General features: G+C 49.0%; 12 protein-coding genes across 12 annotated transcripts; 5 read left to right on the top strand and 7 right to left on the bottom strand.

Moving 5' to 3' along the window:
• Window positions 1-618: 618 nt before the first annotated feature.
• J7337_010143 (uncharacterized protein) lies at window positions 619-1,716 on the bottom strand (the record flags this gene model as incomplete). The annotated part of the gene is made up of 1 exon (XM_044827729.1): window positions 619-1,716. The coding sequence occupies one exon, from the start codon at window positions 1,714-1,716 to the stop codon at window positions 619-621; it is 1,098 nt and encodes a 365-aa protein (XP_044678323.1).
• Window positions 1,717-4,470: 2,754 nt separating this feature from the next.
• J7337_010144 (uncharacterized protein) lies at window positions 4,471-5,249 on the bottom strand (the record flags this gene model as incomplete). The annotated part of the gene is made up of 2 exons (XM_044827730.1): window positions 4,471-4,683; window positions 4,737-5,249. 2 exons carry the CDS (start codon window positions 5,247-5,249, stop codon window positions 4,471-4,473), a joined length of 726 nt encoding a protein of 241 aa, XP_044678324.1.
• A 717-nt stretch (window positions 5,250-5,966) lies between these two features.
• J7337_010145 (uncharacterized protein) lies at window positions 5,967-6,526 on the bottom strand (the record flags this gene model as incomplete). The annotated part of the gene is made up of 2 exons (XM_044827731.1): window positions 5,967-6,478; window positions 6,520-6,526. The coding sequence occupies 2 exons, from the start codon at window positions 6,524-6,526 to the stop codon at window positions 5,967-5,969; spliced, it is 519 nt and encodes a 172-aa protein (XP_044678325.1).
• Window positions 6,527-8,164: 1,638 nt separating this feature from the next.
• On the top strand, window positions 8,165-11,209 carry J7337_010146 (uncharacterized protein; the record flags this gene model as incomplete). The annotated part of the gene is made up of 8 exons (XM_044827732.1): window positions 8,165-8,393; window positions 8,435-8,586; window positions 8,651-8,922; window positions 9,066-9,226; window positions 9,283-9,540; window positions 9,809-10,157; window positions 10,212-10,695; window positions 10,778-11,209. 8 exons carry the CDS (start codon window positions 8,165-8,167, stop codon window positions 11,207-11,209), a joined length of 2,337 nt encoding a protein of 778 aa, XP_044678326.1.
• Window positions 11,210-11,567: 358 nt separating this feature from the next.
• J7337_010147 (uncharacterized protein) lies at window positions 11,568-12,653 on the bottom strand (the record flags this gene model as incomplete). Its single annotated transcript, XM_044827733.1, has 1 exon — window positions 11,568-12,653. One exon carries the CDS (start codon window positions 12,651-12,653, stop codon window positions 11,568-11,570), a length of 1,086 nt encoding a protein of 361 aa, XP_044678327.1.
• A 497-nt stretch (window positions 12,654-13,150) lies between these two features.
• Window positions 13,151-13,654, top strand: J7337_010148 (uncharacterized protein; the record flags this gene model as incomplete). The annotated part of the gene is made up of 2 exons (XM_044827734.1): window positions 13,151-13,443; window positions 13,495-13,654. 2 exons carry the CDS (start codon window positions 13,151-13,153, stop codon window positions 13,652-13,654), a joined length of 453 nt encoding a protein of 150 aa, XP_044678328.1.
• Window positions 13,655-13,684: 30 nt separating this feature from the next.
• J7337_010149 (uncharacterized protein) lies at window positions 13,685-14,843 on the top strand (the record flags this gene model as incomplete). Its single annotated transcript, XM_044827735.1, has 3 exons — window positions 13,685-13,900; window positions 13,952-14,603; window positions 14,662-14,843. 3 exons carry the CDS (start codon window positions 13,685-13,687, stop codon window positions 14,841-14,843), a joined length of 1,050 nt encoding a protein of 349 aa, XP_044678329.1.
• A 2,968-nt stretch (window positions 14,844-17,811) lies between these two features.
• Window positions 17,812-19,032, top strand: J7337_010150 (uncharacterized protein; the record flags this gene model as incomplete). The annotated part of the gene is made up of 1 exon (XM_044827736.1): window positions 17,812-19,032. One exon carries the CDS (start codon window positions 17,812-17,814, stop codon window positions 19,030-19,032), a length of 1,221 nt encoding a protein of 406 aa, XP_044678330.1.
• A 995-nt stretch (window positions 19,033-20,027) lies between these two features.
• J7337_010151 (uncharacterized protein) lies at window positions 20,028-20,776 on the bottom strand (the record flags this gene model as incomplete). Its single annotated transcript, XM_044827737.1, has 3 exons — window positions 20,028-20,061; window positions 20,166-20,430; window positions 20,485-20,776. 3 exons carry the CDS (start codon window positions 20,774-20,776, stop codon window positions 20,028-20,030), a joined length of 591 nt encoding a protein of 196 aa, XP_044678331.1.
• Window positions 20,777-21,412: 636 nt separating this feature from the next.
• J7337_010152 (uncharacterized protein) lies at window positions 21,413-22,726 on the bottom strand (the record flags this gene model as incomplete). Its single annotated transcript, XM_044827738.1, is given in 2 exon segments — window positions 21,413-21,621; window positions 21,640-22,726. 2 exon segments carry the CDS (start codon window positions 22,724-22,726, stop codon window positions 21,413-21,415), a joined length of 1,296 nt encoding a protein of 431 aa, XP_044678332.1.
• Window positions 22,727-23,179: 453 nt separating this feature from the next.
• On the top strand, window positions 23,180-25,209 carry J7337_010153 (uncharacterized protein; the record flags this gene model as incomplete). The annotated part of the gene is made up of 3 exons (XM_044827739.1): window positions 23,180-23,503; window positions 23,691-24,457; window positions 24,510-25,209. The coding sequence occupies 3 exons, from the start codon at window positions 23,180-23,182 to the stop codon at window positions 25,207-25,209; spliced, it is 1,791 nt and encodes a 596-aa protein (XP_044678333.1).
• Window positions 25,210-25,688: 479 nt separating this feature from the next.
• Window positions 25,689-26,683, bottom strand: J7337_010154 (uncharacterized protein; the record flags this gene model as incomplete). The annotated part of the gene is made up of 3 exons (XM_044827740.1): window positions 25,689-26,001; window positions 26,051-26,579; window positions 26,635-26,683. 3 exons carry the CDS (start codon window positions 26,681-26,683, stop codon window positions 25,689-25,691), a joined length of 891 nt encoding a protein of 296 aa, XP_044678334.1.
• Between the last annotated feature and the right edge of the window lie 411 nt (window positions 26,684-27,094).

Genomic DNA, 27,094 nt, shown 5'->3' on the forward strand with positions numbered 1-27,094 from the left:
GACACAACCCGCTACCCGCCTAACCCCAATATTCCCTCTTCTCTCGCACCTACGGCACTGCAGCTATCTCAATACCATTTCCCCTGGATCAACATTATGCCATTCGCCCGTTTTCGCGACAATCTTATACGACGTGAAGGTCGGTTTGACAATTTCGAATTGTGGCGGGATATGGTTGGCGATCTTATGAGCTATACTGCTGCGCCCTGGCAGCGAGGAACGCCTTTTAGCTTCTCTGCCTCCACCACGGAGCCCGAAGAATCACGGGGTTTGATGTTGGAGGATTACATAGATACGGATGAACTCACAGCTGGGCGCAACGGCCTGATCATTTGGGGTGAACCGCACGACATGCAGAGTTGGGAGGCTACACCTGGTTTTCTGACAAAGTGGTCATGGGCCGTCGAGGGCTGTGAAGAGCTCGTAGACATTAGTAATCGCTGGAGGACAAGAAGAGGGGCGGAGCCGATGCGTCTGTCGACGCGGCATTCAGGGCGACTGGTTGAGAATGGCAGTCTGTCCTAGTAGTCAAGTGTAAAACATAAACGTTTTAACGGAGAGTACGATCCGACGGAGGATATCATCCAAGATAACTGCTAGAGCTTCAATCGCCATCTGTTACTCCTCCGCGTTAAACCGAACAACTAACTTGCCTCCTGCTACCTGACCCGCCCGCAATTTATCCAGTCCCTCAAATATACCATCGAACCCACTCTTCAGCTCAATAGTCGGGATAGGTTTCAGGATGTGCGTAATTTGCGGTAGTGTCTCGTAGAAGCGAACAAGGGCGGCACGATCCTGTGGCCTGACTTCAAACTTAGGTCCAATTGGCGGTAGCCGCTGAAAAGCGTGGCCCATAGCTGTATACGACATGACAAGATCGTAGGTCACGCCAGGAGTACTGGACTTGCCGTTGGGCAATAGTGTAACCACCTTACCGCCATTGGGCTCGAGCACATCGGCGCAAACGGACGTTGATTTGCCTTCGGAAAAGCAATCCACCGCTTTTGTGATCTTGGGATACTCTTTAATAATGTCTTCTGCAACGGAGGGTGAATTGTAGTCAAAGACAGCATCGGCACCGTATTGTTTCACTAGCTGGGTCGAGCGTGACGAGGTAGTTGTGACGGCTGTGTACCCAGCTGCTTTTGCCAGTTGGATATTGTATAGGCCTGCGCTGGTTGACCCAGCGTAAATGAATATAGCTTCATCCTTGGGAGACAAAGGCTTTGTGTCCACGAAGGGAACCCTGTGGAGGACATTCAGGACCAGCATAGCCGTCACAGCAGAGACACCATATGTAGTTGCCTCAGTATCACTGATGCCCTCAGGTACTTTCCATGCCAGATCCGCATCAATCTTCAAATACTCGGCAAAAGCGCCCTTATCAGGATACAGCCCGCCATGCACAGCGCCAGCAACACGATCGCCAATTTTCCATCTATCGTTGACAGAATCTCCTACTTGATGAACAACACCTGCGTAATCGCATCCGATGATCGAGTTGGGGGGAGAGATGATGTCGAGATGTTTAAAGTCTGTCGGGTTGAGGGCTACGGCTTTGACTTTGACGAGGATTTCGTTGGGGTTGATGCTGGGGATGGTTACATTGTCTTGGACGCGACCGCCCTGGCCACCAATGGCTTTGAAGCGCGTGGCGTTCACGAGTCGTGTGACAATGCTGCGATTCGAGACGAGAGCTTTCATGGTAGTCATGATGACAATAACGATTTGGAATGCATAGAAGTAGAAATTAATAGACCTGGGCGCCGAATGCATGTTTTATATGCATTGTCGGTTTAGTAAACACGTCTTAAGCTATTCTTTTGCATTAAAGAGAACCGCATTTATCAATTTGTCGGGCAGCATGATGATATTGTTGAGTAATCGGCTCTGTACTTTTTTTAGGTTCAAGCCATTGCCGAATTGACATCTTCTCGCTTCTGATGTCCTGCTTGCGGAGCAACTATCTCCCCGAGACCAGGACGCTAATCTCAAAATTGGTCCGTCCCAGCAGAGTTTCGGGTCCGTGACCCGGTGTCTTGAGCAACGCTGCCGATTGTCGACCGGAGTAAAGCAGAATTTGAAGAGAAGTTTATAGCTATCTCTACTAACCTCCATTGTCTCTTGAAAAAGGGGCCAGAGCTACTGAAGCTTGGACTGTTTGGACCTGCTGATTGGATCAAGTAACGCCACTTTAAGGATAGTAAAACTTACTTTATCCCTTGGAAACTAAAACGTGTGCTGAGAGTAGCTGAATTGGCAGACCGTAGACATAATATAAAACTGCGAGCGCTGCTATAAAGCTTTAAGACTTCCCAAGGGATAAGCTAATCTGGATAGACATTATACTAAGAGGTTTATTTATAGTATTGATTGAATATCAGGGTAGAATTAGGTTTAAAATCCAGGAATAACGGGATAAATATTGCCCTTCAGCTCCAGGGGATAAAAGTTAAATTTCTGCAAGCTTGTATACTTAGCGCTATAGTATAATACATTACCTGTTTTTGATACTAAATAAAGTCCTCATGTTATACTGTTTATTATCAGTTTGTTTTCTTCTTTTCTTGTTTATCTTATTTCCAATTTTTATTACCACTTTTTATTAAAATGTATTTTGGATCTATACCTATTCCTGCTAAAAGATCTAGGCTAAATTTACGGCCAGTTATCCTTATACTACTGGTGAGCTCTCTTTAAAATCTAGCCGAGCTTGTGACCGTATAGCTCAGACAACTTATATCATATCAGATACTAGGTCTACTAGTATATCTAAGGCCTGCAAACCTTTTCTCGGAATCTTGGTGCAATGGATTCGATTTCAGGTCTCAGAATTGTCGTGCGCGGCCGCCTGTCGCATCTGACGTAGGAGAGAATGAGGCTTTGCTAAAGCAAACACCAACCCCGCCGCCATACCACTCTTTACGCGTGAACGCTACATTTGTCACCCTTGCGCGGAACAGCGATGTCTGGAGCATAGCCAAGTCGATACGACAAGTTGAAGATCGTTTCAATAGAAAGTACGGATATGATTGGGTGTTCTTGAACGAGAAGCCCTTCGATGCGACCTTTAAAAGAGTCACTAGCGCCCTTGTATCCGGCAAAACTTATTACGGCCTGATCCCGCCAGAGAACTGGTCCTTTCCTGATTGGATTGACCAGGATAAAGCGAAGAAGGTTCGGGAGGATATGGCCGAGAGGAAAATCATCTACGGAGACTCTGTGAGCTACCGTCATATGTGCAGGTTTGAATCAGGCTTCTGTTTTCGACAACCTCTCATGATGAACTATGATTACTACTGGCGGGTAGAACCAGACATTCAACTCTATTGCGATGTTGATTACGACCCTTTCAAATTCATGATAGAAACCAAGAAGAAGTACAGTTTTGTGTTGAGTCTTCCCGAGTATATCGAGACGATTCCCACCCTTTGGGACACTACCAAGCAATTCTTTGAGAACAATCCTGGCCATTTAAGCCCACATAACTCCATGGACTTTTTGAGTGATGACAACGGGGCAACATATAACAAGTGTCACTTTGTACGTCATCGCACGATACCAACCCAGTGGCTAGTGAGAACGCTGACATTTGGAATCTAGTGGTCAAATTTCGAGATTGGCGACTTGAACTTTTTCAGAAGTCAAAAATATATAGACTATTTCAACCATCTCGATCAAGCCGGCGGCTTTTTCTACGAGAGATGGGGTGACGCTCCGGTTCACTCTATTGCAGCAGGGCTCATGCTTGACAAGTCCGAGATTCATTTCTTTGACGACATTGCGTATTGGCATAACCCCTTTACTCACTGTCCAACCGATGCTAAGAAAAGACTCGAACTTCGTTGCCACTGCAATCCAAAAGACAATTTCGATTGGAAAGGTTATTCTTGTAAGTTCCCAATGACTCGTGATTAAGACGGCTTCATTAACGCAGACACTAGGTACATCAAAGTTTTTTGATTCTCAAGGGATGGAAAAGCCGGAGGGTTATGAGAACCAACAGGATTGATGGCGGAAAGGAGTTCTAGCGGGTTTTACATGAAATTGTAAAGGAGAATGTCCAGTGAGTGACTGCAACAGAGGTACTCAATGCTGACTTTAGTTGAACTTGGCTTTTAAATGTATTTTCCTGATATAGTGCCTAGTACCAGTGATCTAGTAGGTGTTAAAGTCACTCAGCCAGCCTCTTTCGCTTAGAAATACCATGTTTCAAAGCCCCGAGATGGTTATTCGACGCCTCAGTTGAGTCGAGTGCCAAACTCTCATACTAGAATCCCACGTATTGTTCAGGTACGAGGTGCTCTCAAGTCAAGGCTTAGTTTCCATCAAATCATGGCTAGACTCTCACAGACTGGATGGTCCAGCCGACGTTACATGCACATGCTTATCTGATAAGTTTAGACGAGAAACACTAGAGGGATAGGGGGACCGTAGATAACCTCAGCTGTGATATGTCTAGCAGATCTAAGCTCCAACAGTTGCCTTGATAAATGACTGAAACTCATCCATGTTTCGCGTCTGCACATAAACCGAGCCGGGACCGGTGAAACGGCATACCAGGCCCTCGCCCGTCTTCATTCCAGTTAAAGCTCCCCCGCCAGCCTTTTCAATGGAGTACTTGCAGCTCCAGGCCACGAGATGCCCGTTATCAACAATATGTTCCTCTCCAGGTCGAAGCTATTCATTCAGAATCAGTAGTGCCCGGTAGTAAAATGGTTGGGAAAACTTACATCTAGTCGGTCGACAGCACCAAAGCTCGTCAGCCACATAATGCCTTGACCCTCAATACGAAAGACAAAGAGATCTTCCCCCGAGAACAGCGCCTTGCCGATACCCTGAGTCTCCCTCTTCTTCGAAACCTCAGAAGTGCTGGCCAGGAACGCATCTCTGCCGATAGTCCAAGACTGGTGACCGTCGACCGGTAGGGTAATGATATCTCCAAACAGCGTTGGGCCGAGAGCGACACGTCCTGGGCCGGTGTACGTCGACTCATACAAGTTGCCGCCCGTGAAGAGCTTTCCAAGAGAGAACTTGGACTTTCCAGCTAGTTCGATCGAGCCAGACATGTGAATCATGGCACCCGACTTGGAGCGCACCATGGCGCCTTGCTGGAGGTCCACATTGAGAACGGCGTTGGTGTCGCGGTGGGCAATGCTGTACGTGCCGCCTGGAAAAGCACCTCTGTCATTGCTTGCGTGCTGCATCTGCTGTTGTTGCTGCGGGTATCCTTGTTGATGAGCCATGATGATGAATTGAAACGTAGAAGCTTGAAATTGAAAGATGAGGGGTTGAGGTAAGGAAGATGGCAGATGTCAGATCTATTTATATTTATTTAGCTCTGCTGACACTGATCTTATCTTTTCGCAGCAGTGACATAATGTTCGGTACTTCGGTAAAATGGAGCGCTCAGCTTTGCTGATCCTAGTAAGCCTTGGCCCGTTTAGGCAAGTCAGAAATGGAAATGTGCCTTGTCTTACCCTCCTCAGGACTAGAACAAAAAGTACGGAGGTTCCGTGCAGGGGCTTTTGACAAGTAAACAGCCTTATGTGCTTTAAATCCCCGAGCCATCCCTGTACTCTGATGATTGATTCGTTGTGAGTTGAGGTAACTGATATATAAGTCTGGTCAGTTACTTACGCAACTGTAATCACATGAAAATGTCATCTGCAAGCCTGTTTTGGGCACCCTCCTGCTCTATTATTGCTAGTATGCTGGTCATTCTGGAAGGGCAAATGCGATTCGTGTTAGACAAGGCTGCCGACTGCGCTGGTCGCTTCAGTTAGTAAAGTAAACCGCCAGTTTGAGTAGAGGCTAGTCCAACAGAGTATAAATGGCAACTGCTGCACAAAGACCAGGCCGGCGCTTTCGCTATATATTTAATTGTTATTCCTGAATCACCTCTAAAGGCCATAGTAGCCATTCCCTCCAGTAGCCCCCCAAGATATCTGCTATTACCTCCACTATCGCTTTGCCCAGCCCTCCAAGAACCAATAGTCCCTTATCTTATGTAGCAGTGCCCCGAATAGGGAAAACAAGATCAAAGCTGGCGGCTGTCTCTGCCGCAGGAGCGAGAAATATGATTCGGGTGCAAAATGGATGAACATCAGAGGTGCAGACCACTCTTTGTTATATCCCCAGTTGCTTCTGGTCTCGGAGTCCATTTCGCGGAACTGTGACGAGTAAAGTCGGCATTTGCGGAGAACTCGGAGGGCCTCTTCATAGACCTCAGCGCGGTCAGAGTCGCTCCAAGACTCACGGGCACGGCAGAAGTGGGCATCTTCAGGGTCCTGACTGCCCTGCTCTGGATCGAGTCCATCCCAGTTCCCAGTACTTATTATGGCCTTCATGCTGCTAGATCGTAAGTTATTATGGGTAGGCGCCAATACAGCTTCCAGACCGCGCATCATGGGAATCCATTCTGTGCCCAAAACCTTCTCTTTTTGCGCCGATGACGAAGAGTTGGCGCTTCCGTCTATACCCTGGTGAAGGGGGTTTGATGTAGCAAAGACGTACAGGACATTGCATATGGACCAGGTGAATAATGCTTCGCTGTTCTCCTGTGTGATGGTAGATAGTTCGCTGCGGAATCCAGTCAGGGCCTCGTTGTGATGATACATGCCGACTAGCCAGTTCCGCGTTCGGTCTGTTGGCGACGTATAAGCAATATGTAAAGCAGCGAGGCCTAGTAAAGCATGCAGGACGAATGGATATTGGAAGCCAATCTGAGGAAGTGCTTCCTGCCAGATGTACAGTGTCTTGGAACATCTGCAGAGGTCAACGCTTGTGCGGAGTGTCCAATGGTGAAGTAAATGTAAGTGATTTAAGTCCAATGCTTGGCTAGTCGCATGGCCAAGACTCTGAAGTGCTGGAGCTGGGGTTCCGGCTGATCCCGCCGGCGACGCTGACACACCCGGCGGTGAATGTACAGATGCGGAGGGCGGTATTATAGACTCTGGTGTTGTAGTAGATCCAACCGCGCCGTCTGGGTATTTACAAACAGCTCTGCGGCTCAGACATGCCCGGCATGTCGGGTGTTCCTCAGTACACTGACAAGGGGGGGAAAAGCTTGTTTCAGCCTGGGCCTGGCAAAGAGAAAAGGAATTCGGAGACAAAACAAGCTTACCTTTACTCGACGTTTTCTGCAAGTGAAGCAGCCATTCCTTGACTTGAGGTGCGGCCTCCGCGTCCGAGGTCTTATTGGTGATGGCCCCATGATTGATGCCTTGCAGACAGAACAGTAAGCAGTAAGCAGTCAGCAGGGATGGGTGCCGAAACTCTAAACGACGTATGAAAAAGAACGAAGAATGGGATCAAAAAGCGGTTTACAACGAAGACAAGACTGGAAGAAATCGTGTTGCTCAGCCTTGGCTGGCAAAAAGGAGTTCGGCAGATCACTTGGTGGGACAGTCTTGGAGAGTTTGATTGCTTTGGGCTCCATACCTCGTTCAGCCTCGTTTATTTCGTTTATTCGTTTAACGTTCCCACAGCTGATATGCCCTAGTGTCTGATCGCCGGTATCCCCGCCACCTCGATGTTTCGGCATTTACGCCCTCGATGGGTATCCTATCCAGCTAGGTTGAAAGACATTAGACGCTGGGTCTGGGATTAACCGCCACTGCCCATGATGATCGTTCAGTCAGGTCGTCACCCTATTCACTCCAGAATTGAAGATTAGTCAATAGGTAAGGAAAAACGTAACATTTTCGCCAATCACATGCCTATATTGCGTCTTGGGTGACGGAAAGTCCCTTATTACTCGACTTGCGGCATTCGTCGTTCTCGTTCCCATCGTCAGTACTCCTAACCGAGTCAGTGCCTACTAGACCCATACTAGTACGTTTTACTGGAATGCCTGACTCCATTGATAAAACCGAGCCGCCTCCAACTCCAACTGGCTAGCTAACCACAGCCCAAAAACACAAAATCATCAGACGTCACCGCTGCCTCCGCCAGTCGTCTGTTCTTGCAATAATCCCCCCCACGACCAGACCATCCGCGGTTGCGCAATGTCTGTAAACGCAACAGACAATGCGCCGCAGAGGGCCTCAGACGAAGGTGGCGCCCTTCTCATCAAAGGCCATGGCACTCACCTGGATACCGCAGCAGCTTTGAACGGTGAGTCTCGAGGATCAACGGCCCAACAACTTCAAACCGAGAGATGACGGCCATTAACACGATTGTCTGCTCAACAGATGAGGCCCGTGTCGACTTGACCTTTGACGGCAAAAGCTCCCTGCAGCATGTCCTGCAAAACGCGATGCCGCCCGAGTCCTACGCCAGCAACGCCGCGATACGTCCCCATCTCGGCGCGCGGGCGCCTTGTGCGCTGAATATTGTCCTGCAGATTGTTGGCAGCCGAGGTGACACCAAGCTCCGTCCAGACTCGTGTTTGCATTGGTCTAGCTAACCACCTGCTCCTAACACGCAGGCGACGTCCAGCCCTTTATTGCGCTCGGTACGGAACTGCAGAAGCACGGGCATCGCGTCCGCATTGCTACCCACGACGTCTTTGCCGACTTTGTGCGACAGTCCAACCTCGAATTCTACCCCACGGGCGGAGACCCTTCGGACCTCATGGCAGTAAGTCTGGCACCCACATCAAGGGGCCTTTGCCACTGTGGCGTATCTAATACCGCGAATCAAGTATATGGTCAAGAACCCCAGCCTAGTCCCCTCTGTATCTTCGCTTATGGCTGGCGACATCAGCCGCAAGCAGGATATGGTTCAAGAGATGCTAGGCAAGTTCTGGCTGTCATGTATCGAACCTGATCCCATCTCAGGAGCCCCTTTCATCGCCGAGGCTATCATCGCAAACCCCCCAAGCTTTGCGCATATCCACCTGGCAGAGGCTTTAGGCATTCCAGTGCATCTCATGTTCACTATGCCTTACAGTCCCACCCGAGCCTTTCCGCATCCGTTAGCGAATATCAAGCAGTCAAACCTCGATCCGAAGCTTACAAATTACTTGTCGTATGGAATGGTGGAGACGCTGACATGGCAGGGGCAAGTATTCTATCCAAGACAAGCATTCCAGGACTATATACTGAACTACAGCGTAGTCTCGGAGACATCATCAACGACTGGAGGAGGAAAACACTGAACCTGGACCCCGTCTCGTCTGCCGACGCACCCAGCCTTCTCAGCACCCACGAGATACCATATACGTACTGCTGGTCTCCTGCCTTGGTACCGAAGCCTCCAGACTGGCCTCCTCACATCGGTAAGTCCTTGGATCAGTATTATCATACAAGTTGAGGATTAATAGACTGGTCCTAGATGTCTGTGGCTTCTTCTTCCGGGAGGAACCGCAATACACGCCGCCCGATCATATTACCCAATTCCTTCAGGCAGGGCCAACCCCTATTTATATCGGCTTCGGAAGTATCGTCATGGATGATTCCGCAAGGATGACCGATCTGATATTGACGGCGTTACAAAGGTCCGGCGCCCGCGCCATTATCTCCAGGGGATGGGCCAAACTTGGTGAAGGCCGCAGCGCTGAAAATGCCATATTTATTGATGACTGTCCTCATGGTAAGCTGACAGACGGCTATAATATCTGATACCGGCCTTTGCTGAAGTATTCTTACATCTAGAATGGCTATTCAAAAACGTTGCGGGCGTGATACATCATGGCGGAGCTGGGACGACAGCATGCGGGCTGCTCAACGCCTGCCCTACCTTCATCGTCCCTTTCTTTGGAGAGTAAGCACACACATCCAACCAACCCTCTCCTCAAGGCGCGACATGATTAACGAGTACCTAGTCAGCCATTTTGGGGATCGATGGTAATCAGCCAAAGCCGGAGCTGGCCCATTCCCGATCCGTCACAAAGAGCTCGACATCGACAACCTCACCAAGGCTATCGAGACGCTGCTTGCACCTAACACAAAGACGGCAGCACTCCGCATATCAGAAACCATGCGAACCGAGAACGGCGTCGCGCAAGCCGTGCAGTCGTTCCACCACCATCTCCCGCGGGACACGCTCACGTGCGACTTGTTGCCCGGCGAGGCAGCCGCCTGGACATATGATGCCAAGCGATTGGACAAGAAAGACAGGAAGAGATTTAAGAATGGGCTGAGGCTGTCTCCTAGAGCCCTGAGCGTCCTCAGTAACCGCCAAAAGATCGACTTGACTAAGATGCAACTGTAAGTGACAATTCCTGCATGCTCGGCGACCTGGCTTACCAACGCACGGCGTAGGAATCATCCCAAGCCGCTAGACATCGAAAACCGCCGATGGGATCCATTGACCGCAACATCGTCAGCCCTCCTAGGATCGCTCGTCGAATTCTCCAAAGGCTTCGGAAGCCTGATGTCCGCTCCCGTCATCAAGGTCCGGCATGAGACTGCGAACCGGGAGAAGAGACACGCCGCAAGAGCAGCCCTCAAAGCTGATTCCCGGAGCAGATCGCCCGCAAGCTCCACAACAGCCATGGACTCCCAAGAGAGGAGCGCAGCAGATTTTTCGAAAGGAGACCGAGATGTATCTGCGTCGTCCAGCGCCGGGAAATCCGCCGGAAAGGGTATCTCCAAGATGACCTCGAGCGTTCTCAAAGGGTCACTAGTTGACGTGCCCCTCGCTCTCACCGAGGGCCTACATAACCTGCCCGGACTATACGGCGAAAAGGTCCGGAAGCACGACAAGGTGACAGACTGGAAAAGCGGCACCGCTGAAGCTGGTAAGGTATTTACTCCCAGAGCAGTCCCTCTCTATGTATTTCCAAAATTGTAGCGACTATATAAAGAACAGTGGTAACATGCCATAGAACTTTGCGTACAACTTCCTCGACGCCTCGTGGTGCCTGTTCAAGCAGCCCGCCGTCGGCGCAGTCAAGGGAGGCCCCGTGGGATTGGTCACGGGTCTCGGCAAGGCAGGCTTCGGGCTGATTGCCAAACCCGGAAGCGGTAAGTCTCTCAACATTCTGTACCGCTTGTTTGGACCAGGCGGTTTCGAATCTTTGCTGATGGGTTTGGTCTTGACTCGGTTAGCCATGTTTGGCCTTCTTGCATACCCTGCACTAGGCATTTACAAGAGTATTGTAGGAAGTCTTCCAAAGACCGAGAAGAAGGTCCTAGAAGCGCGGCTTGCGCACGACGAGTGCTTTGCCAAAATTGACCCAATTAGGGACCAGGAGATAGAAGTAGTCTTAAGATCACTTGGAGTGGAACAGCAGCACAGTTGGTGCATTTCGAAGTAGGCTTTGCAGAATTACATACAAAATATGGCTTTTCAGTGCCCAAGACCGTCCTTTGTGTACACTACAATCCAAGTGGTAGTCTACTGACAACCCCTGGCGACTAAGTGTGACGAGCCATTTCATTCGGGTGGCACTGACGCCGGGCCCTATGATACAGTGTTCAATCACTTGTAGTATCTCTATAGCAATGATATGAGACGTATACAATTCCATGGCTTATTTGCAGGTCATGCGCGTTTGAGTGCACACCCTTGTAAGAAGCAGAAACCGTTTCGAGACTGGATCTTGTTCTACTCTCAAATGTGACCAATTATTGTCTCCTCCGACAATTCTTGGTTTTCACGCTTCTATGAAGCTTTCACTGTAAGGTTGCCGCAGCAGCGTCCCCAGCCCAAGCTCTCCGTAGCATTTCCGAAATCCATTTGATTTCTAAAGGGCGTGGATTGGGATATTGGTTGCTTGTGGCGATCTGAGCTGCCTTCTCAATATCACTTTCTTTCATTCCCAACTCCTTCAATCCGCGGGGTACTGGCAGTTTCTCCAGAAGTAACTTCAATCCTTTCAGCGCATCCCCGTCGCTTCCAGGGAGGACCGCGGCTAGTTTGGCCATTTGGTCAGAGATACAGGGCGCATTGTAAGACAAGGAATACGGAAGCATGACGGTGTGCGTCTCAGCGTGAGGAAGCCCGAATGATCCACCGAGCGTATGGCAGATCTTGTGATGAAGTCCCATTGATGAGTTGCCTAAGACTGTGCCGCAAAGCCAAGCGCCATATAGAGCCTGCTCTCGAGGGGCGTTGGAGTCTGGGAGTTCGACGATCTGGGGTAAAGCTTCAGCCAATGACTTTATTCCCTCAAGGGCTAGTATCGAAGTGATGGGGTTAGTATTCTGGGCGTATAGTGCTTCCACTGCGTGCGCTATTGCGTTGATTCCAGATGTACTGCAGATAACAGGCGGTAGTGTCAAGGTGAGGTCCACATCGTAGATAACAACAGCAGGCAGGATCTTAGGGTCAGATCGAGTAGTTTTAATCTCATCTTGCGTCTCGCCGAGAATGGGAGTCATTTCAGAGCCCGAATAGGTCGTTGGAATGCTGATGTGAGGCACGCCTGAACGAATGGAGATGGCTTTTCCCAGTCCAACCACCGATCCTCCACCGATAGAAACAACACAGTCTGCTGATACAGGTCCAAGGAAGGCAGTTGCTTGTTCCGTTACAGATATTGGAGTGTGCGCTGTGGCGTGGGCGAACGTGCCAGCAACTTCGAGAGAAGCATCTTCGATGATAGCGGATAATTGGTCGGCGAGGTGGCGTTTACCTGGTGTGCAGAGGAGGAGCGGTCGGGAGATGTTGAGGCGCTTGATCTCGGCGGGGAGTTTTGTGATACTGCCGGAGCCAAAGATGACTCGGTTCGTCTGGACGTTGTACACGAAGTCTTTCATGTTGGGCTGGCACGAATCGCTTGAGTAACTTCCAGAGACTGTTAGGTCGAAATAGATTAAATTACTTTATTTAATTCTTTTATCACATATTCGGCCGGAAGATCCGGAAGAGTCGGAAAACTTGAGGTGTTGAGACCGGAAGACGGAAGATTTGGACTTTAGCTCGAGGTTTTCCGAGATAATGCGTGTTCTTCCGGAGGCTAGACCAGGACTTCTCGACGCGGGGCCCCGCGTTATAGGGTGATCGACGACTACTGTACATCGGATCGTTCATCCCATCCTACCGGTATTGCCCCGCATCCGGGGATAGATCCGGTTACAACACCACCGGAGATACTGAACCGGGTTGGGGAGATTAAACATAAAGCATGGACGTCCCCTCTGTTGCAGATCCTCTTGAAGTTTGGGCAGGCCATTTGTAAGCGCCGTTTGTTTCATTCAATCTTAATAACAGGCTATCCTGCAAGCCACTCACACTTGTATGAGTTCAAGCCAGTATGGACGATATCAAACCCAAGCAGTCAATAGATGAAGGCGACGCTGCACTGTCCTCGGATCTCAAAGATTCGGAAGGCTACATAGCTCAGGTTGACACAGAACACCATGGCAACCTCAAGCTCGCCAAGGATAGGCATACCGTTCTGATTCCCCAACCCTCTGACGACATACGCGATCCTCTTAACTGGAGTCCTGTCAAGAAACACGTTATCCTCTTCATCATCAGTTTCGCAGCCTTTCTTCCCGATTATGGCAGTGCCGTCGGCGCTGTTACTCTCATCCCCCAGGCAACGTGAGTAAACACCTCTTTACCAGAGGGATCATTCTGTTGATACGACTTTAGGCAATGGAACATGAGCCAAGACACAGTTAATCACTCCCAAGTTGGCAATGTCTTCATGCTCGGCGCAGGCGGTATCTTTGTCGTTGCCCTCTCCGCATGGGCAGGCCGTCTCCCCGTTTTATTCTACTTCCTTGTCATCGCTTCAGCTACGGCTGCTTGATGTGCTGCCGCTACGACATTTGAGTCGTTCATGGCTGCTCGAATCTTGAATGGCTTCTTCAGCACTGTCTCGCAAGGTGGAGGATTGATGTTCATCTTTGACATGTTTTATTTCCATGAGCGTGCTCGCAAGATTAATATTTGGGCTGCTTTCATCATCCTCTCTCCGTACATGGGTCCATTATTTACTGCCTTCATCATTAATACAGAGGCCTGGCCTATTGCGTTCTGGGTGTACTTTACTGAGGTATGATTGACGGGCCCGATGACTTTGGATTGAAAACTGACTGTACCATAGACCTCGCTCGTGCTCATCCTTACGGTCCTGTTTGTAGAGGAGACCTACTATGATCGTCGAATCCCTGCCGCCGATCAACCGCCCAGAGGATCACGTATCGGCAGCCTGTTAGGCTATGCCCAGTATCAATCTCGCCACCTCCGTAACAGCTTCGGTCAAGCCTGCATGCGCCCAATCCGCGTCATCCTCAAACCAACCGTCTTCCTGTCCTCCTTTTACTACCTACTCACCTTTGCATGGGTCGTCGGTATCAACACAACCTTGTCAATCTTCCTTACACCACTATACAACTTTGGTCCTAAGCAGATCGGCTTTTTTTATTTCGCACCTGTTGTTGCCGCTATTCTGGGAGAAGTTGTCGGCCACTGGCTACACGATAGAATTGCCACGCAATTCATTAAAATGCACAATGGTCACTTTGAGCCCGAGATCAGATTGCGTGCGATTTGGTTCAGCACCCCGTTCATGCTGGCCGGTTTAGTCGGATTGGGCCTCGCTCTTGAGGAAGGGTACCACTACATGATTACAGCCTTGTTCTGGGGCCTGTATGTCTTTGGTATCATGGTTACTACAGTTGCTCTGAACGCATATAATCTCGACAGCTATCCAGAGGCATCGGGGGAGGTGTCTGCCTGGATCAACTTTGCGCGAAGTAAGTCAATATTCTACTACTCACAGAATAGATTCAGACTATTGCTGACACGACACAGCTACTGGAGGGTTTATCATCAGCTATTTTCAAGTCAAATGGGCCAACTCGGTTGGGGCTAGAGTCAGTTTTGGTACCCAGGCTGGTATTTGCGCTGCTGCGTTTCTTATCATTCTTGTGTTGCAGGTATTCGGAAAGAGAATGAGAGAGAAGAGTGGAAAGCTATCCTTCCCTACTGCATAAAGAACTTGCTTTCAATAATATCATACAAGGCTGATTATCCTTCCATTCAAAACCCTTACCTAATGCAAAGTTTATTCATATCATTAAGAATCTGATTTCACGTAGCTTCTAGTAATAAATGGACAACAGATGCCCCAAAACAGCGACGCTCTACCAAAGCCAATCCTTAAATGCTTCCAAACCTTACTCCAATGTATCAAGCAGAACTCATTCAGGAGCCCAAGACCCAAAATCTGTGTCAGCAAGTCTCATCGACATTTGCTGCTGGTTTATTGTCCCGGCCTTCTCGGTTGTTTATTTTCGCAGGTGCTCGATTATTCTCAAATCGTAGATGAAATACGTTGCAACAGTGGCTATAGCCAGAGGCAAAGATACGGCGAAGTAGACCCAGAAGTGAGAGTGTCCAGGACTATAGGGCTCTGCCATACTGAAAAGCGAGGAAGCGAGAGAGAGTGGCACAAAAACGAGCCCGACCAGGACAAGCACCCTTACCCTTTTGGCTTCCTTATTTGACGCAATTGCTTCCTTGTTTGCAGTAGTTGCATGTGCAAGACTGACCAACCCTGCGATTGAGGAGTTTACAGCCCTGCATTGCTGCAGCAAATCTTGAAATCGGCGATAGAGGGCCTCAAATTTGGGCCTTGTGTCTTTCCAGTCTCCGTTTGCACTCCCAGTCCTAGGATTTAATAGGCTTAGACGGCCAATAACACGACTGAGTTTATCGCAATTATCTATCGAGCTGTCCTCGTTACAGTGGCCATTCTGTCGACGGGCCTCTAAATCTGCTGGGGTCAATGTTTCTAGCTTACTGTTGGCCATTCTATACTGAATACTTAAAACCTCGAATTTGAGTACATCGTGTTGCCGAAGGAAGTGTTGCAGGACTATTTTTTCGATAAAGAACGTCGGGGCACTGGGCTCTTCTAAGTTGAGGTAGCTAGAATGGCGTTTCAAGTAATAGTGAAGATCATCAAACATCGAAGTCCTAGGCGGCCCGGTGAGGCACTCTATCTGATCCTCGAAAGGCAAGATGTCATTATATCCACTGGCCCAAGGCTGGAGAAATATTTCGCTCTCTTCTGAGCCAATTACCAAAGGCGGGGGATCGCAAAGTATGACGGCTAGAAGATGGTCATATCAATAAACGGTGTTCCCATGCAAGGACGTGTTCGACTAACCGTTCCAGCTCCCATTTGCAGACAACATCGAGGACCAAAAGCTGCACTTGCGATCAACGGTAAGTGACGCGGAGTCACCCTCCAGGACATTCTGAATTGTAGTTCTGCCAGTCTTTAAACAATTAGACCAGTAAGAGTTGTCGTCGTCCGCATTTAACCAAAAGTCTTCAGGATACTCGAAGCAAATATAGTCCTGTGCACTACTGGCCAGGGCTATGTTATCGATGTTATGTCCTGTACTGGAAACGCTCTTCCACCAAAGATGATCGGTGAAAAGAATTGGATGGATCATGAGATGTCCACCAAGGATGGAAATAAACTCAGGATCAAGGCCTTCCAAGAGATATATTATTCGCTTCTTCGCGCTTTCCTTGGCTTTGTACTCTTGGAAGTGTTGGTCTAGTTCCCTTGGATCTGAGGTCTCCAAACACTCGTGGACGCTATTGCCTTGCATCTCCAGAGCCACAATGCGTGGGTTGTAGCAAGTTGGTGGCCAATCACTCTCGTTCGTTTCATCGCGGCTCCTCAAGTCAGGGCGACTTGCACAAAGCGAGCGGATTAGGTCGCGATACGGACCAGGGGCAGAGAGCCATGAGCCATCATTTTCTGATGTTGAGCGGCGAAGATAGCTAGAGGCCCTGGATGACCGCCGGGATGATGAAACACGAGACATAGTTAGAAAATGCAAATGTATCGAGCCAGGAGGTAAGATTTGAGGGTTGAGTAGTTTAAATTAGTTAATGGAGAGATGGCGATGATTAAATCAGTTTCTATGAACACCTCGTTAGGCATGAATGCATGTATGTGGCGCATTTAGGCCAATACATTCAGTTTGCTCGATTGGATAATTCCTAGGAAATAAGTATCTTAACATTCTCTAAAGCTCTTCTTCAGAAATGATATCAATTCTTAAATTACATTCCATTTCCTTTCAACAAAGTTAGACTACCCGTTGGCTCGAGCCGGGGGGGGGGGGCCAACTAAGCAAGCTCATACTTGCCTGTTCCCTCAACCACACTCAAGGATTTCGCTTAACAATTGGCCAATAACCAGCAGGGTAATCGGGGTTTTATTTATTCAGCGACGTCCAGCAACCATCCCCAGATTTTGAAATTGCGGGGTGTTAGCATGAATACCAACTCGATGCAGTTAGTGGATCTGCTTCGGCACTTTGGTGCGGAATTGACGATCTACCTCGAGCAAAATAGAATGGAGCTCGCTCGGACGGTCGTGCTGTTGAGCAAACTTGGACCTTGAATCCCGCATTTCCCGGTCTATTTTTGAGGGGTTCAACGAAAATCGAAAAATGTCTACGACTTCGACGACCAAGAAATCTAGCAAGAGGGATGAGTATACCTCTCATGCTTGGTAAGTGATTTATGTGCTTAGACTGAGTTTAGCTGACTAGGATCAATGCAGCACAGAGTGCCAGCGACGCAAGGTCAAAGTTAGTCACATCCACTCAGTCGGTATGGTTACTTCAGTGCTGAAGCTACATCGCAGTGTTCTGGACAATCCCCATGCCACAACTGTCTCGGCAGAGGTGCTGAATGTAGTTATCAAGATCCATCAAATGGATCTAGCAAGAGGAAGCGAAAGAGAGCGTCGTCAAATCCAAATAAGTATGATAGCACCACAGTGCATATGGTTCCTTCTTTCGTGCTATAAACTGACGGCCATCAAGAAGACGCGTAGTTCCCTCGTCAAGTGTGTCCACCTCTGCGTCAGAGGAGACAGCACTCCTCAAGGAGCAGCTTCAACGACTGCAGCAAGGCCTAGATACCTTGATGATGCAGCAATCACTCAGCTTTGACTTACTCACTTCGCACAATACTCCGCCACTGCCGGGTCTCTCACCAGATGAACCATTGAATCAATCCATCGAGGTATTTGAACCGCGGAGTGCAGCAGACAATCTTGGAGAAGAATCACCGAGCTCTTGTCAAGATGAGGTCACCTATGCCGAGACTGACACCTTTGTCCCCGGGAACAAATGGCTGAACCGATTCGCTGTTGCTTCGCAGATTTGTGATCTACGCTCTAGTGTCGGCGCAGATCCTGTTCTCCCAAATACAGCTCCCGCCAAGACCTTTACCGTTGTGCTCCCTTGCCCTAGGGACCTGACGCAGGCAATTAAAATAGGCCTGGCTGAGATCGACTGCTTATTTCCTTCCATCCATAGGACGAGGCTGGTAGAAACAATTTCACGAACTTTGGAGGCGCTGTGCTACTCTTCTACTACCCAGTCTATCGTCGTGACGGAACAGCATCACTTGATTATATCAATTCTTCTCGTCATCACTGCAGCTGCACAGCTCCTTGACGAAAAGGCCGCTCTCGATATGTATCCAGACAAGGCGTGGCCTGGCTCAGAAGCTTATTGGCAGAGTAGGAAGCTCGTTCAGCACTTTGAAGGAGGCAGTGAGCTGCAGACACATTGTGTCGTCTATCACTGCATTTCCGCGGCGTATCTCCTAGCAGCAGAGAGGTTACGTCTTGCCTCGACACACGTACTTAATGGGCTTCATTCCGCTGTCAGTTTGGGGCTAGGCCAAAGCCACAGATTTCCGACATCGTCAGAGGACGTTGTAGATACCCTGGCATTATGGGTTCATCTCGATTTCCTGGACAAGCGCATCACTCAGAAATGTGGCATTCCATACTTTGTTGGAAACAGTCTGGGGCATGTGGACTTTGAACACGAGGCCAGTCCTCACATCAACATGAAGGACAAGGCGTACCTGAAGACCATGTTCAGTCATGCTAGGCTTTGGGCATCGGTATGGGATGGGTTTCTGGCTCCCAATGCCCCGTTGGCGAGCGATTGGGTTGAGATCCAAGCATTTGATGCCAAGCTCCTAGCTTTTAGGGAGCAATACCCCGACATTCTACCATGGAACGGGGAGTCAGTGGACGACGCCATTTTCAAATCTCCTTCTGAGACAGAAGATCGACGGCGTCTTCTTGTTTTCCTGGTAAGTCTCGAAATGGCAGTTGCACGTGATGAGTAACGCAGCACTAATCAAGCACACTCTAGAGATATCAATCTCTCAGACTGAGTATCCGCCAAAAGACGCTGAGTCCACCAGAGACGAATGCCAGAAGGGCAGCGTCTTGCTTAAGTATTTCCATCGAGTCCCTGGATGCAATGGGGCATTACCTGGACAACTGGGGCGCAAACCCACGTGGTGGCTACATACTAACGTCTTCTCTGGTCGAGTCGATATACTACATCACCCTCGGACACCGGGAAGGTGTTTCTATAATCGACCCCAAACCATTCTCTCCAGCGCTTCGTCGAGCTAGAAATATGCTGGAATCTCTGTCTGCGACAATCATGTCGGCAGCTAGAGCCTTCAAAGCCTTGCAGTGCGTGCTGGATTTTAATTTTCATGAGTCGCGTCCGGATTATGATCTCATATTCCCACTGGAGAGTTTTCCAGAGTCCAACATGAACTTTGAAATGCCGCTTGATCAGGTTGATTATCCCTCAAGTACAGAGACATTTGATTTCGCCAAGACGTTTGACGCAATTATTCCAAACTCGATGGCGGGATCTAACCCCGAGGTCAGCTCAGTATTAGCTGGGATATTTAGTGAGATAGAGGCTAGATAGTCTTTCTATAGAGTGTATATTTCTGCTGTAGCTATCTCAACAGACTGCTTCGAAATTCAAGGCTTTGACTAACTACTATGAGCCATGGATGTTGACGTATGAAACCTTTGCAATTGCACTCGTAAGAATTCCACCACTGCCTGAATCCCGATATTGGTGACCTCGCCCAGTGGAATCAGTGTAAAGGCATGGCAAGCACCCTCAACAACATGCAGCTGAGCTTCACTCCCAGCGTTGATCCACCTAGCAGCCATAAAAATACTATCATCGAGTAGCGGCTCAACATTCCCCACGAGAAAATGCGCCGGCGGCAGGTCACTCAAGTCTGCATACAATGGTGATATGTCAGGTCTTTTTCTGTCACCAAACGGGATATGACCAAACGCCGCCTCAGAAAACTTCATCATGATCTCGCGACTGATGACTATATTTCTGTTATGCGACAGCAAAGAAGGCGTGTATGTCAAGTCATATATCCCATAGCCAGCACTTATTGCAGCGATTTGTGACCTGATGTCGATCTCATACGTATCCCGTAATTCTAGCGCAACTGCCACGGCGAGCCAAGCGCCAGCTGACTCTCCACCGAGTACTCGCAAGGGAGCTCCAAGATCACTAATGCCTCGGGCAGAAAGAGCATAGAGAGCAGCGTCCACGCAGTCATCGCGACCCGCGGGGAATGGATGCTCCGGCGCGAGGCGGTACTCGACAGACGCCACGGTGAGGCCGGATGCTTCGGAGAGGCGCGTCAGGTACCCATCGTAAGAAGCATTGCTCCCAATGACAAAGCCACCTAAAGACTGTCACTAAACTTGAACAGTTAGGCTAGACTAGCGCGTTGTCATACCTGCATGGAAGTGGAGGAAAACACCTTTAGAGGGTCCAGGCGGTCCAATCACGCGGAGTTCAATCCTCTGCCCGTCACGTCTGGTGGCATAAACCAAACGGGCTTGGTCATTGAGTTTTGGACGATCAAAACCGTGAGTTCCTTCTGCTCGTGCATTTCGATAGTCTTGAGGGTTGTCAAAGTCATACCATTGCTTGGCATTTGCTAATTGTTTCTCGAGGCGGTCGACAAGTTCCAGGCGGGTGGCACGGACTTGGTGAGATACGGGCTTCGGGCGTACGTTGACCGACATGTTGGAGCTGCGAAAAGCCAGGTTTCAAATTTTTAATATCAAGATGCGGTTCAGCCTTTAGAATATGTTTTGGGGGAGAGATATATTAGCGGAAGTCTTCTGGCCACAATGCACGGATCTGTTGATTCTTTGCCACGCTATCCCTGTTCAGCCTCTGACGCATCTTAGAGATGCAATTGTGATTGCAAAATTGCAACGGAACTGGTGATTCCGTGGGATAGCAGATTCCGCGGGCGACTCCGTATAGCCCGTTTTTCCAGTCTCCTGGTCGGTCCGATAATTAGTGAACTCTCTGATTGGTTGCAGTTTTGTAACCGACCAAGCCTCCCGGGTAAGTTGTGAACATGACCTCAGCATAATGGTCCTGGGAATAAAAGTAAGACACACTGAACTAAAATATAAACAAAAATAAAAATGCTAGAAGATAACTTCTATTTTGTACTTCTTCGATCTTGTGTATATAGCTTAAAATATATTTTCTACACTATAGATACTTCCCTGTTGAAAAATACATTGAATTCTGCCGGCCGGCTGAAACTTTCAGTCCATGCCTCCGCTAGAAAACCACACCTTGTCGTAAAATAAAGGCTGGCAGCTTAATCAACAAACTAATACCAGTCTTTTTTCCATCATGGCTTAGAGCTTTGTGAGAATCTGAGTTATCTGGGGTCGCGAAATAAACTGTGGCCAGGCCACATCCACGCCCAATTCCTGAGCGACCTTCAGAACCCAACTCGGCTCTTTCAGGAATTGTCTACCGACCGAGATCAAGTCAACGCAACCCGCATTACCCTCTTGAACCAAGTCTCTAGCCCTAAAAGCATCCGTAATCTCACCAACAGTACCTATAATCATCTTCTTACCTGCCTTCTCTAGTTCCTCGCTCACCCTCGCAGCCATGGCAGCTTGCTCTTTTCCGGCATCGAACACAGTGTGAGCGGCTTGTGGGTGATTGCCCGCGGAGCTGACGTCGAGGACATCAACGCCCAGGTCAGGAAGAAGCTTTGCGAGGCGGATCGTGCTGGGGAGGTCCCAACTTCCTCGATTCTTGCCTAGGGTAGTGTTCTCCATCCAGTCGGTTGCACTGATCCGGACGAACAGAGGCATGGATGCAGGTATAACACCTCGAACTGCTTGGATGATCTCAAGAACCAGCCGAGTGCGGTTCTCGAAGCTGCCGCCGTACTTGTCCTTCCTCTGATTCGTGATAGGACTGACGAATTGATGAAGGAGGTAACCGTGGGCCACATGGATCTCCAGTACATCTACACCGGCCCAGACAGCTCTCTCCGCTGCTTTGGCAAAGCTTTTGACCAAGTCGGAGATTTCGTCAATGCTCATCTCTCTGGGCTCCCAGAACCCTCCTTTTGGATCTTGATTAGACTTTCCATCCCAGACAAAGTCCGGGCCTCCGGATGGCCCAACAACGTCATTAGGCCACCCGCCTTGAGATTCATCAGCTCTAGCACTTCCCTGTCCCATACGAGTAGCAACCCACGGCGCCAGAGTGCTAGCCTTCCTTCCAGCGTGGCCAAGCTGCAACCCTATAAGGCCGCCCTGAGAGTGCACAAAGTCCGTAAGGCTCTTGAGGGCATCTCTCTGCGCATCGTTCCAGATTCCGGGACAATTGACGCTGATACGGCCATTCGGTGTAACACCAGTTGCTTCCAGCATGACCAGCGCCGCGCCCCTGAAGGCATAGTGACCGATGGTAGTATGGTACAGAGGAGTTAGAACGCCCGTCTGCGGTCCAGTTGCGGCACATGAGTAGTGACACATGGGGGACACACAGATACGATTTCGCAGGGTGACGTCGCGGATCTTGAGGGGGCGAAAGATTGTAGGAGTGTTTGGGTCAAGTTGCTTTGCGGTGCCTGTGCTTGGGTCCTGAGCTGGCGCAAAGAAGGGGATGCCTGGCACACCAGCGTTGAGTTGCAAGTCGCGAACCATGATGCCTATTGTTTGAACGAAAATGTTTGGGGAGGTTTTGATGATTGAGCCGTAATCAACATGCGATAGATGACGGATTGGTAGAGGATTATCATCTAAATCAGCAAAAGCTGCATTATGTAGTCCTAGTTCTCGAGTTCTCTCACAAAATTGAATGTAAGGTATTGTGCATACGTCTAGCCTTGACGAAAAAGTGGTCTGATATGTGTTGGCTGATTCCACGGAAGCAGCACCTTATTATCTTTGGGGTTTTCGGAACTTGACAATTTCCGAACCATGGAAGGGCGACAAGCACCGAGACTAAGACTTATCAGCCAAAGCTTGTTCATTCGTCGATTGATATTTATTAATTTAAGAACACCACGTTATTTCATAATATACGCGAAAACCGAATCATAATACCATCCCTTCCCTTCTCGTTTACCCTGCCCCAAACAGAGAGGCAAACTCAAGATGGCGACACATCAACCAATGAGCGCGCGAGACCGTGCCATCAAGCACTTCCAGAGTCTAGCTCCCGGGCCAGCCAAGCCAGGAGAAGCCACAGAAGTATACAAGGATGTTGATGATCTGGCCTATGCACTATCTCGAGTGCCCACGTTTACGCCCCGACCAGTGCGTATTATTGCAATTGGTGCGGGGTTTGCAGGTCTTTCGATAGCCAGGGCTGTTAGCGTTGGAAATCTTCAAAATGCTAGCCTTACGGTCTATGAGAAGAACAGTGACGTTGGAGGAACATGGTATGAGAATCGCTACCCAGGGTCAGTACTATATAGAGTTTGTCACGGCAATCCATCGAATTTCCGCTCATCTATCCACTTCATCATATACCTAGCTTTAGCTTCGACTTGATCTGACCTTCAAGCTAACGGTCTGCTAGATGTGCCTGTGATATACCAGCACCCAATTATCAAGTGAGTGAACCACAAGCTGGCTAAGTGTCGAACTCTGACGAGTCTACCAGTTCTCCTGGGCACCGAACCCATTCTGGAAATCGTATTACGCCAAGCAAGAGGACATCCATTCGTACATCAGAGCAGTAGCTAAACAGCATGATCTACGGCGCTACGTGAAAACATCTCACAAGATCACCAACGCTTCTTGGATCCCAGAGCGTGAGGTATGGCAAGTCACTGTCACCAAAACCGACGGCCGGGACTTTGTCGTTTCAAGTCCAGGTGTTACAGACGGTGAGACATCTACCACCTTTGTGGAAGAATGTGATATCCTCATCAACTGCACCGGTTTCTTCAACCACTGGAAATGGCCCAACGTGAAAGACAGAGAACAGTTTGAAGGGCGAATGCTCCATTCAGCAGCCTGGCCAAAGGACGCTGATAAAGACATCAAGGGGAAAACAGTGGCATTGATCGGTAATGGAAGCAGTGGCGTACAGATCCTACCTGCTATTGTCAACGATGTAGACAAGATATATGTCCACATTCGAAGTCCGACATGGATCACTACCAATTTCGCTTCCAAGTTTGCAGGTCCCGGGGGGGCGAATTACGACTATTCTGAAGAACAAAAGGCTGCGTGGGCGAAAGATCCAGATGCATATCTACAGTACAGGCGCCTGATTGAGCACGAGCTTAACAGTCGGTTCAAGCTGTATGTAGATCACTCTCCGGAGCAAAAGGATGCGCGCGAGTATGGAATTCAAGAGATGGCCAACAAGTTTGGGGAGAGGCAGGACTTGCTGCAGGCGCTGCTCCCGAACTTTGCTGTTGGGTAAGTCAAGACAAGAGACGACATGGAATGTGTTATTGACTTCAATGTACAGATGTCGTCGTCCAACACCTGGCAACGGGTATCTTGAGGCTCTCACGTCTCCGAAAGTAGAGGTAATCTGGGGCACAGTAGAGAGGTTCACCAAAAAGGGCATCCGCACCTCGTCAGGCCAGGAAACAACCGACGTCGACACAATCATCTGCGCCACCGGCTTTGACCTATCCTGCGCCCCTCGCTTCCCCATCAACGGCCTCAACGGAACCAATCTCCAAGACCTATGGAACGAAAACCCCCGGTCCTACCTCTCAGTAACAGCACAAGACATGCCCAACTACTTCGGCTTTCTCGGTCCATTCTCTCCCCTCGGTCATGGAAGTCTCGTAACTTCGATCGAAATGGTGACCAAGTATATCACCGACTTTGTGACCAAGCTTCAGACTCAAAACTACAGCTACTGCGTTCCCAAGACTCACATTCCCGCTGCTTACCAGAAACAAGCGCTCGCATGGCTTAACAGGACGGTTTGGGCGAGTGACTGCAGCAGCACGTATAAGAACGGGACAACGGGCGGACAGCTTAACAGTTTGCATCCCGGTAGTCGGGTCCATTACTTTGAGCTTTTGCGTACGCCGAGGTGGGAGGACTTTGAGTGGAAGAGCCTTTGTGAGAGTGAGGACTTGACTTTTGCTTGGCTTGCGAATGGGTTTACTTATAGGGAGAGCAATCCTACTGCGTATCCGGATACAACGTAAGTATTGGCCTTCTGTTCTTACCTTAATCTGAGTGGTGCGAACTAACAGTTGGATTTAGCTGGTTTATCAACTTTGACGAGCATTCAAAGCAGATCGAAAGGCGTAACATAGAGTAATATGGTAAAAGTGTTGTAAACGGGACAACAAAGCCCACAAAGGTATAGACGCATTAGCTAGACTGCATATGCTAAGTTAGATGAATATATGTAAAAACTTCTACTTTCTTTAATATCCCTGTCAGCTCTCTGTAGTTTGTGAAGGTTGTTGGTAATGTAGGTTGATAGCATAGCTTTGCAGGCCGACCATTGTACAGCGCAAAGTAAGCTAGTAATACCACCTGTAACACTTAGATCGAAATTGAGTACTCGACACGTTCTGTCTTGACATTTCATTAGTGCGATCATTATGGTAAAAGTAGTAATAAAGATGATCCAGGACAGAGTTGAGAGGCAGTCAGAGACAATATTACTTCAAAATAGTTATAGCTTAGAGGACCCAGACACACTCGCCTCGTCTCCCACCAACGTCTTTGCAAGGTTGAGTGTGGCAACGGCTGTCTTGGCTCTTGCACGGGTTGATCGGCCCTGGGGACCAGCATCTCCCAGTATGTGCACCTCCCTCCAACTCCCAATATCGCCAACCTCTAGAACAGTCCCCCCAACGTACTTAGTCTCAGTGAGCAATGCCATCATCGCCTTCACAACTTCCTGAGGAGGCAACAAAAAGTCATGGGATGGATCAACGTGATTCTGTGATCCCGAGTTATTACGAAGCAGAGGCGTGTCAACTAGCCTTGATATTATAAGTAAGATCAACAAATCAGGAGGGAATATGTACTTACCCTGGCGCAATGCCAACTACTCTGATACCGCACATCTCGTCGAGCGGTGCCATGCAACGGACGAATTGGCTGATAGCAGCTTTGGATACGGCATAAAGTGGAAGAACAACCGAAGGCTTTTGGGCTGTAATACTTGAGAGATGAAGGATGGTGCCCGGTTTTTTGGCCTCTCGCATCTTTCGGATCGCGATACGTGTCGTTCTGATAGGGTGCAACACATTAATGTCAAGAATCCCGTAGTTGAGCGTTTTGTCCTTGTCATTCCAGAACCCAGGAAAGGACCCTTCGTACACGCCCGCGCCTGGCACTACGATATCAGGTACTCCGCCGATCTTCTTGCCAAAGACCTCGAACATCTCGACTAATTGATCCAGTGACGTTACATCCGTCTTGTGAAATACCACTCGGGGGCTGGCTTGGTTTCCAAGAGACTTGAGCCATGCTGCGGCAGTGGGAGTCAGTGCGATGTCAGCGATAAGGACTGCGCATCCCTTGTCTCTAAGAGCCTTTGCAAGTTCCAGATTGATCCCTTTGTTTCAAAAGTTAGATGAAAGAACAGCAAAATGTAATGATAGTCGTCTTACCCGAACCTCCTCCTGTAACTAAAGCTGTTTTATTGGCAAGGTCACTCATGGTGACGGGATGAGTTGATGTGCAAGGGATCAAGTGGTGATGCTATTGGTACTGTATGTAGAGCTCCAAGATCAGTAGTGAACTGAGATTTCGAGTTGATAGGCCAAACTCACCAAATCTGTTTCTTGGCTGGAGGTCGGGGACTAAAGTTTGTTGTTGAGGCGAGGCTATTCCCTGTAAGCTCTAAAAGCGGGGAGGGCGCAGTGTTAACAGGCCTCCTTTACTTCCGAGTTCCGCGGGGCATGTACACGGAAACATTAAATACAACACCCCTGAAGAATAAGTAAGCTGATTCCATGGAAACAATATGACGGGGACAGCGTCTGAACACTGTAGTAGATAGTTTGACTTGACATCTCTATGTGGCTAGTCGATTGCTGCCTATGGGGTGAAGGGTGAGACTACCAAGAC

This window comes from Fusarium musae, chromosome 7, assembly GCF_019915245.1.
Source record: "Fusarium musae strain F31 chromosome 7, whole genome shotgun sequence".
In the NCBI taxonomy this organism is placed as follows: domain Eukaryota; kingdom Fungi; phylum Ascomycota; class Sordariomycetes; order Hypocreales; family Nectriaceae; genus Fusarium; species Fusarium musae.